Below are 10,731 nucleotides of genomic sequence, written 5' to 3' on the forward strand. Positions count from 1 at the left end.
AAAAATCCTATTTTTACATAGCATTTATATAACTCCTGAATTTTTATTTAACATAGGCCTGAAAGATGACCCTTGCTTTGTTAGCTGTGGATAAGGATCTGGGTCCCTTATTCTTCTACTTCCCAAATTTAGAAGATATTGGGCTGAGGTCATGGGCACTCTGGCTTTTTTTAAGGTTAACTTGTTGGTTGACCCTCTTACCTGTTTAAAGATAAATCCACACAACCAAGTAATCCATCCGAATCTATTTATAGCTTGCAGACTAATTGGACTTCCCCCTCGGCCCCCCTTCTCTTTCTGAATGGATAACAGAGTTTAACAAATATATTCTTTTTAAAAATATACCAAGTGAATAGTACATAATTTTATCACTCTACTATGATGATTGCGCTATCCCCCCCCCCCCTTCTTTCCCCTTTTTTTGTTTTTTCTTTTAGGTTTTTTGTGTGTTGTGTTTTTAAATTGTTTTGTTTTGTTCGTTCTGCTCTGTGAGGCGGGTAGTTATTTTGTTTTTGTATTTTTTTTGTCTGTATAATGGAAAAATGTTTATGGATAAAATCTGCATTTACAAAAAAAGATATACCTGCCAAATATTCAATATGTGGCACACTCTCTTTTTCAAAATCTTTTCAGCAAGCCATTGTTCCCATTTTAACCTTTTGTGAAGGGAATCTCTGGTGTACAGGCACAAGAAACAAATGGCCATGATGTAAAGATTTTGAAGAAAAGGCTTTACAGTTCTGGGGTAGGCTGTATGGTGCACATAACTGAGGTCCCCAAGGTTTAAGCAAATCTGTCCTCTTAGGGCAATGGTCACTGAAAAAGGGGAAGCAGGTTGTTTCATTCTTGTATTTAGCATGTTATTTTATTATATTCCTTTAGAATAACTTGTTGCTTTATTTTCAGTTTGGAGGACAGGCATATGATGACGTGGAGCATACAAAAGTCATGTGCCATGCTCTAGGTGATATTGAATGCGCTGGACCTCGCTTTTTTCAGCGTGGGAATAAACCGTGTATCAAGTATGTATTAGCAGATCTTTTGTCTACTCTTTTTTTTACTAGAAGCCCCTATACCAGTACATTGTCTCATGAATAGTGGCATTTGTTAGTGCATTAACCCTTTCGCTGACAGCTATTTTTGCACACATGTCAAAATATTTATATTAGGCCTGAAGACTAGTAAAAAAAAAAAAAACCCATGATATATAACTATATATTTTCTGCAAGCAGAGACTTCGGAGAATAAAATAGTGATATATAATTTTTTTTTCTATTGGTGCAGCTGTTTATCAAACCCGTATTTCGAGCTAAAGATGCACTATAGTCCATTTTAGTGCACACAAGCAATATATATTATCCATTTTTTTGATAAAATATAAAAGATGGAGTTGTGTTGAGTAAATTGATTTCAAACATGTCAAGCCTTAAAACTGCATGTGCCTGTGAAACGGTGACAAACTAGAGTATCCAAAATTGTCCTTTACAGGTCATGGTTTTAGAGTTAACAATGATTGATCATAGAATTATTGCTCTTACTCTGATATGCATGGCGACAAATGAGTAGCGCAGTTGTCGTTCTTATACATTTGCACACCTGATGCCCGCATTTATCCTCTTGTGTAACCCTTAATGTCTCCACTGTACTCCACTGAACCTAATTAAGCAAAAATCCTCTTTTGATTAAATTTTTCCGCCACAACTGCTGGGGAATGACTGCTCTGAACCCGGTAATGATGAAATGTTCTCTTCTTCCAGCTTCATTCACTGGAGCAACAATTGGCGAATGGTTCAACTGTAAAAGGTTCGCAGGCTCCCTGGACAGTATGTGTCCTTATTAAAAGTCAGTAGCTACAGTGCCTAATGACCCTGCACTTTTTTCCCATACAGGTCAAAGCAGTGGGGTCATTTAAATGTTCTCTCACATCCCCACAGCTTATACATACCTACCCTTCACCCCTCATTGCTCCCTTCAGTCATCAGGAGTGAGGAAAGAAAGCTATGGGAGCTTCAAACAGACTTTCCAAAGCTCAAAGTGGAACTTCATTCTCTCAATCATCATGAACTATTTTAAATCCTTATGCTGCTGGCATTAATAGATTAGAACGTATATCATATTTACTTGTGTTTAAACTGTTTTAATTTTTTTTTTTTTTTTTTACATTTCCTCAGTAGCTTTCCGGTTTCCAGGCATAGGCAAATGAGGTGCTACATCCCAGGAGTCTTTAGGAGGGAAGGAGGGGCTTTCTCAGCTAAGCACACCATCATGCCTGAGCTAAGGGCAGACAGATTTCAGGAAGTAATTGCTACATGAATCATCTGCCCTTACTCAAGATGGCCATGGCCAGAAATGCTAGGGTTTTTGTTTTTTTGCTTTTTTTTGTTTTTTTAAACGATTTCTCGGCAAAAATAAAACATGGAGACATGGATGAATGAGGGAGTTTGCTTTGAATATTAAAAATTTGTGAAATTGCGCTTTTGGTTTGTGGTGCTCATATACAGTATAGTTCTTCTTTAAATTCCCCATGCACAACAACATATTACATACCTTTCCTTCCTCTCCCCATCATTCTTTTCAGATGCTGGGAGTGAAGGCACATAAACCTGGCACTTCTATTATTTATTATTTATTTCAGGTACTTATATAGCGCCGTCAATTTACGCAGCGCTTTACATATACATTGTACATTCACATCAGTCCCTACCCTCAAGGGGCTTACAATCTAAGGTCCCTAACTCACATTCATACATACTAGGGACAATTTAGACAGGATCCAATTAACCTACCAGCATGTCTTTGGAGTGTGGGAGGAAACCGGAGCACCCGGAGGAAACCCACGCAGGCACAGGGAGAACATGCAAACTCCAAGCAGGTAGTGTCGTGGTTGGGATTCGAACCAGTGACCCTTCTTACTGCTAGGCGAGAGTGCTACCACTGCACCACTGTGCCGCCCGTCTGGTTGTGGAACAGCATGTGACTTGCTTGTCCACTGGCCGAGTGCTGTCACACGGGTGCATGGAAGAGAACTCCGTTAAAGCAGCATTACACTGTATCTGAGCACCACACACCAAAAGCGCAACTTCATTAATTTGTAATATTCAAATCACACTTCCCCATCAATCCATTTCTCCATGCTTTATTTTGCTGAGAAATTACTTCAAAAAACACCCGCCTAGCAATTCCGCTTATGGCCATCTTGAGTAATGGCAGGTTATTCATGAAGCATTTGATTCCTGGAATCCATCTGCCCTAAGCTCAGGCATGCAGACATGAGGGTGTGCAAAGTTGGAAAGACCCTCCTCTCCTGCTGAAGACTCCTGGGGTGTGTGACATCATTTGCCTAGGCATGGAAATCAGGAAGTAGTTGAAGAAATGTAAAAAAAAAAAAAGTTTAAAAGAGAAGTATAGGTTTTGGCTTTTTTTGTAAATTCTTACCTATGGGGGATGCAGCATCGGTGCCCTGCTGGCACGAACACTGAGAACCGATCTATCAAACCCCACTGATCGCTTGGTTCTCAAAGCCCCCTGAGCCAGACTGTCAGTAAAGTTCCACTTTACATAAGCCATTTGCTTTGCCTTGCGTTCGGGTCATTTAAAACTAAATACACAAATTAAATAAATATCAGGAGGCTGATTTATTTGCCAAAATGTGTATTTCTGTCCATCTAGTTCATAGTTTTACATAACCCTGCCACACGGCACAGGCCTCTCTGGCAAAGGAGGAGAAGACCTGATTTCTCTTTTGTGGGTAGGTAACATTTACAGGTCTTTTGGTTCCCAAGATTGTGACTGGGCAGTGAAGGAGGAGCATTAAACTGATGACCTCATCTCCATCACTCTGCTCTTTCCTCCTATCAACATGTTCCTTGTTAACGAATTGGCTGCTTACACTGCACTTGTTTTCCCTTTCCAACTCCAAGCTCTGCTGTACAGGGACATTAAGAGACTGATACCTAGTCAAATACAAATACTTACTGTGCTTACACTGAAAAAAAAAAAAATTTCCTGATACATTCGTTTATGTCCTCTTTAGATCTGCTTGGAGTTTAGCTTTGTTTTCACAAATCTCAAACTGACAAGAAGCTGTACTATGAGGTCATGGTTCTCAACCCTTTGATTTGTCTCCGCACAGGTACACAGGCCACTATTTTATTACCACGTTGCTGTACTCCTTCTTTTTGGGCTGCTTTGGAGTAGATCGCTTCTGCCTGGGACACACGGGCACCGCTGTGGGCAAGCTCCTCACCCTGGGAGGTCTGGGAATCTGGTGGTTTGTGGATCTTATATTGCTCATCACAGGAGGACTCATGCCTAGTGACAACAGCAACTGGTGCACAATCTACTGATATATAGACCATCCATGGGGGGCGCTGCAATCTGTATCAGAATTCCAGCTGCAGACTCCGCACTCCGCTGAATTTCATGTGGCAGCACCATGGCACAAACACAACACTGGTTTACACAGCTGTGCTCATATGTAAGATACAATGATGTAAATATGTTATATAGTATACAGCAATGTCTAATGTTACACTGTAATAAATGTAATCTAAGATGGGAATGTTTACAGCTTGTGCCTATTCATTTTCCAGAACACTGTAGGGCTATAAGGGTGGCCATGCAAGGCCTGGTATTTACCAGCAATTGTTTTTCAGGCTATGTAGAGATTAATTGATAAAACTTCAGGGTTTTTCCAACCGACAACAACACAAACATTGAAATACGGGTCTCCTTTTAATGCCTGCATGAGAACAAGCCCAAGCAAGTGTTGAAAGTGCTAAAATAACACATTGAAATCTAAGTACAAGTGGGTCCTGAGTTAGTTTTGGCATTCTGGAATATTTCACACTGAGGGATTGAGGAGGTTGGAAGGAATGCTGCTAAATGGGCCACTGAATAAATTCCTTGCAACAGAGGTTCTTTTTTTTTTTTTTTTTTTTTTTTTTTGCCCGGAGATAGGCTTAAATGACAATGTACACCTTAAATTATGATGTTTTAAAATAATACATATATTTAATACTTTTTTTTTTTAATACTATTAAAATATACGTATTATTTTAAAACATCATAATTTTAAGGTGTACATTGTCATTTAAGCCTGTCTCCGGGCAAAAAGAAAAAAATGTTCTCATGCAATGGGGCTATGTCTGCACTGCAGAGATCAGCTGCTCGTTTTTATCTACGGAGTGGAGAAAGGAGATTCACTTACCTAATCCTCCCAGCATAAGGCTTGTCCATCAGCCACACGCTCCAGCAGTCTTGAGTTGTGGACTGTTGCTGATGTCAAGCCCAGAGCAAGCTCCATAGACTAAGAACAGTCCACTTCTAGACCATTGAGGAGGGCCCTTTTCCAGTGAAACGAAGGATCGGGTGACCATAAACTTTCTCTTCAGGCCTAGACAAAACAAGCAGCTGACCCGTGCAGTGCGGGCACAGCCCCATTGCATGGGAAGCCATTTTTGCCTGGAGTTTTTAACCATTTGACCCCCAGGCCTTTTCTGGAACTTTATTGTTTACATGTGACAATCAGTGCTAGAAAATGTCTTGGAACCCCCCCCACCCCCAAACATTATATATTCTTTAAAGCAGAGGCCCTAGAGAATAAATTGGTGGGTGTTGCAATTTTTCATGTCACACAGTAATTTGCGCAGGGGTTTTTCAAATGCAATTTTTTTTTGGAAAAATTACACTTTTTTAATGCAAAAAACACAATATATAACCGAATTGTTTGGTAATATATAAAAGATGATGTTCTACCGAGTAAATGGATACTACACATGTCATGTTTTAATAGATATAAATAGATACTAAAAATGTAACCCAGATCCTTCCTCTGCCCTTAAAAGCATTTGATCACACCAAGATCGGTGTAATCAAATGCATTTAATTTTTAAAAATGATGCCATTTACATCCTAGTAAACCGGAAGTGATGTAAAGTCATCACTTCCAGTTCCCTATATCATAGAGATGAACAAAGTGGTTCTGGTCTTCATTTGCCAATATGATCAACTGGCGGAAGCGCCGGCTGGTTGATCGGATGTCCCAGTGGAATGGGGCAGCCTGATGAAGGCGGTAGGAGGGGGACGTCCCCTCCCACTGTTTGTAAAAGCAATCCAGTGACAAGTAAGCTACTAAGATTGCTTCTACAAGAGAGCTTGACCATTGGCTCAAAAAAAAACAAAACGGTACCAGGATGATGCCTGCAGGCATTATCCCGGTATAATCACTTGAAGTCCAGCTATGTACTAGTATGTGACTCGTTGTCAAGTGGTTAAAGAAGAATATAAGGTATCGATCAATGTAACTATGTATATACAATATATGGCCAATGCCCCTGGAGGCTGGAAATCAATGAAGTAGACACTGCTGATCTCCACTAGCTTCAGATCCCGTGCTGACTGGCTTGCTGCATTCTGAACACAAGAGGTCCGCTGCTCGGCACAAGCACCATTCGAGGTATGAAAGCAAAGCGTTTCCTGATTGAACAAGATTAGAGAGGCGGGGGGGAGCTGCTCAGCATTAGACCTGGAAGCAAGTGGAGATCACTGGAATAGCGGTGCCTACCTCAGTGGTTTTGAAGGACATCGACCAGGTATGGTCTATATATAGTTACACTGGTCCAAGCTAGAACAATGTAACTATGTATAACTATCCATACCTGGAATTCGTCTTTTAACCTCCCTGGCGGTTTGATTATTTCATATTTTTGTTGCTGTACCATTATTTTACTTGGAAATTTGGTGTTTTATATTTTAGGCCTGTAATTCTTAGGAATAACTCCCTTAAATCTGTCCAAACCAGAGTCTAGTAGACCTTTCGGGTATAATAAAGTTTAAAACACGAAATCATAAATTATGATATAATAAATAACTATAAATAGTTATACCAAATGATATAATAATAAAATTATTCAATAATGTAATCAAATCAAAAACACTAAAATTTGCTCAGTTGCAGAATTGTTCTAATTTATTGTCGCTGTTTTCTAGCTGGTCTAAAACCCCTTTTGATGTAAAGGGACGGTTTTGGTTGCTATGGACAATCTCCAGTTTCCAGGCAGAAAGAACAGTTTTTATAATATAAAATTGCATGCAGGGCACTGGAGAAATCGCTAGGGACAAAAGGAAGGTGAAATAATTTCATACAGTAATGTAGTCTGTAAGATTACAGTGTACTGTATGTATTGTGTGTGTTTTACTTTTTGAATTTGGTCGCAACACTCGCAGGGAACGGAGCTCGGCTCTGTGATGAATCGAGGGGAGGACATCGCAGGATCCAGGGGACAAGGTAAGTAAGCTCTTCCTGGATTCTGCGTTGCGATCCCGAGTCTGGCTCGGGGTTACCGCTTTTGGTTCTGAAATTCCACCCCGAGCCAGACTCGCGAATACCGCCAGGGAGGTTAATGACAATTTATTATAGGATCTTACTACCAGCAAGATCCAATGCTAAACATTATGGTGATATTTAATACTTTTGTTGCTCCACTGGAATAAGTCAGACCAGGACGTTTTGTGTTTCCAGATAAGTCTGTGGGGATGCAAAAAACACTTTTGAATTATTTCCCAACCGTCTCAAACTGACATTGTTGACACAGGCTCTTAAAATGCACAGTAGTGTGCAACTGTTCCAGATCTTGATTGAAATCTGTTCAGTGGAGGAGAGTTCTTGTATGCAGGTCACGCATTTTTACTTGACATGAATAAGATGATTTTTAAAGGGTAAGCAGTCACAGTACTCTGCCACTGCCTGCCAATGTTCCCAGACAAAGATTCTACCCAGAGATGTGCTGTTTGTGTTACTCATCATTTATCATTGTCTACAGAGCTACCCAATCACGTCTGTCAATCACTGGACTTGTATCCTGCCAGCATTGCAGTAGGAAGAGAAGAGAAAGGTGCAGAAGATATTGTAGTCTATGGAGAGAAGCAAGTAATGAAGGACAGCCCATAGACTGCATAGACTGTCAGCTTGTTCACACACTTCAGAAAAATAGGGTATACTTGTGTATAAAAAGCCCATTTAAAGTTAAATTCTGCTAAGAGCCTGTATACACAGTTCAATCGTGAATTTGCATTGTCAGATAAAATCACAAACTAAAAATAATTATATTCACTCAATAAGCCAAACACGTTTTCCATTATTGATATTATCCTTCCTCTTCCTGTTCCCTGGAGCTGTACTTAGAACTGTATGCCAGTTAAATATGTTCTCTCTCTAATGGGTGATAAACATCTTCAAATCGTCTTTTTTTTTTTTTTTTTTTTTTTTTAAGAAAGGATCCCCAGGTACCCTTTAGATGTAGACGCTCCTAGCTCTAACACCACTAATTGGCCCTGTACAGGATGCCAGGGTTGGGTCCTGAGCTGTAGGCATATTTCCCCACTATTAGGTTTGTGGTCCCTTTTAGGTGGAATGATTTGAAGGTATGAGTACTCAGGGGTTCTCACTAATGCAGGGTGAGGGGTTTCTGGGTAGTCCGGCTAGAGAGGCGAGGGCTGATTTTTCAGTACTCGCTGGATTGCTAAATCTTCATTAGGGACTTTGGTGCTAAATGGGCTAACCCAGATGTCTCAGCGGCCAGAAAAGGAAGAGCAAACCGTCTGCACCTGGCAGTGAGAGAGTGAGCTGGACACACCTGAATGAGCAGGGTGAACAGAGCTTGGGCTGGAGCCACGGTTGCTGACACTGAAATCCTCCTTTGGGATCCCTGGAGCAGATGGGGAAACCCCAAAAACCCCTGTGTGGGACCAGTATGGTGGTGTCGTACCATTATCTTGTTTTGTGCTCTTTTTGCTAAAGTACACTATTTTGTTTTGGACCGTTTTTTCATATGCCCATAAAGACTGTCACTTTTTACTAGAGGTTGGTGGTGATTCTGGACTGCCATATCATAAGTGGTACTTAGATGCAGTCGCAATCCAGCCATATAAGCTGCTTGAAGTGAAGATTGACATTTTTAAAGGGCCGGTGCCTCTTTTTGTTTCCACATGCCCTGCAAACCGGTCAATGCGGTATGGAGGAACCTATGAAAGCTCTGGGGCAGAGCACACAGGCCCAGTAGGCAGACTTTGCGTAAGCCAACTGCTGCTATGAGGAAGCTCAGGGTTACCAGTACATCCTTGTGGTACTCAATTATGTCATTAGTTATCCAGAGGTGATTCCTCCTCAAAAGCAATTGCAAGGGAATTGTTTAAAGGCTACATTCACCTTTACAGAAAAAATAATTAAAAGCCAAGCACAAGCAGCACACAGTGATATATGGCTGTATCCAGTTGGTATGAGACACTAAACAGGATGGCTCAGGAAAAGTCCTGAATCTGGACTAGTCTAATTCCTATATGACAGTCAAATGTTCATCCATGAGGAGAGATTTTTTTTATTTTATTTTATTAGGAACTACAAAAAAAAAATGGACATATACATAGCGCAAGATACTATGTAATAACGGGAACAACAAAGAGCAAATTCAAAAGGAGTTTCTCTCCACAAATATTAATCATTAAGCAGTTGTGCAGAAATGAGGAATGACCACTCCACTCCAAGCGATTTTGGAATGTCAGATGATCAATTAGGAGTGGGAGGAATAAAAAAATAAAGGGGGAGGAAGAGGCAATCTCTGTCCCGGTGGCTCGCTATGAGTATATTAACACGCTGCGATAGATAAATAATATGCATTCATATAAAAATGGTACGTACATGACAGGGAGACTCTCCCACATAGCTGCCAAACAGTACTATGATGAAATGTTCAGCTGTGACACTGTGCGTTCCCCAATGCTTGTGGCCAGTCAAGACAAGTGTAGATGGACAGAACAGACCAAACTGAGGGAGGATGAGCGAGTAATACTGTCCCGGTGGCATCGCCAGCCAAGACTGGGAAGGGGGATGGGGGTTTGTAAAGAACAGCCCAAAAAGAGGACTTGACAAAGACGCAGCCACCTTGAAATATGTTGTCCTGCAGACTGTTTAGACTAGAGGTCGACCGATATGGGTTTTTCTCTGGCCGATGCCGATATTTAGAAATCGCGGTGGCCGATGGCCGATATATTTGGCCGATTTTTTTTTTTTTTTTTTTCCTTTCTTTTTTCCCTTCATCTCAGAAAATCTAACAGTTAGACCCCTTTCACACTGGGGCGTTTTTCAGGCACTTTTGGGCTAAAAATAGCGCCTGTAAAGTGCCTGTAAAACGGCTCCCCTGCAGTCTCAGTGTGATATCCCGAGTGCTTTCACACTGAGGCGATGCGCTGGCAGGATGTAAAAAAAAGTCCTGCAAATGGCATCTTTGGAGCGGTGTATACCGCTGCTCCACCACTCCTGCCCATTAAAAAGAATGCGCACCGCTGCCGAAGCGCCTGCAAAGCGTTTTGGCAGCGGCGCTTCAGGGGCGCATTTAACCCCTTCCTCGGCCGCTAGCTGGGTTATAAGCGCCCTAAGCAGCCGAATAGCGCCTCTAAAATGACGGTAAAGCGCCGCTAAAACTAGCAGCGTTTTACCATCAACGCATGCCCGCTCCAGTGTGAAAGCAGCCTTAAGTAATACAGAAATTTTTTTTCATTTAAACATTAAACAAAACAAACCTTCAATCAGTTCACTTGTATGTATAATTTAGAAAAAAAAAAAAAACAAAAAAAACAAAAAAAAAAAAAATATCTTAAATAATAAATACACAAAAACAGGTAATCAAAACTTTTGGACGAAAAAAAATGGCTAACTTTACTGCTTAGGTTTTT

General features: G+C 40.8%; 1 protein-coding gene across 1 annotated transcript in view; it reads left to right on the forward strand.

The window, feature by feature from the left end:
• The window catches only part of TM2D2 (TM2 domain containing 2), a 31,780-nt gene extending 27,219 nt beyond the window's left edge, over nt 1-4,561 (forward strand). The window contains exons 3-4 of the mRNA XM_073622350.1: nt 907-1,022; nt 4,133-4,561. Coding sequence (XP_073478451.1) covers nt 907-1,022; nt 4,133-4,346 — 330 coding nt within the window. The 3' untranslated portion in view covers nt 4,347-4,561. The remainder of the gene's footprint in view (nt 1-906; nt 1,023-4,132) is intronic.
• Nucleotides 4,562-10,731: the final 6,170 nt, after the last annotated feature.

Source organism: Aquarana catesbeiana, linkage group LG03 (assembly GCF_042186555.1).
Source record: "Aquarana catesbeiana isolate 2022-GZ linkage group LG03, ASM4218655v1, whole genome shotgun sequence".
Lineage (NCBI taxonomy): Eukaryota > Metazoa > Chordata > Amphibia > Anura > Ranidae > Aquarana > Aquarana catesbeiana.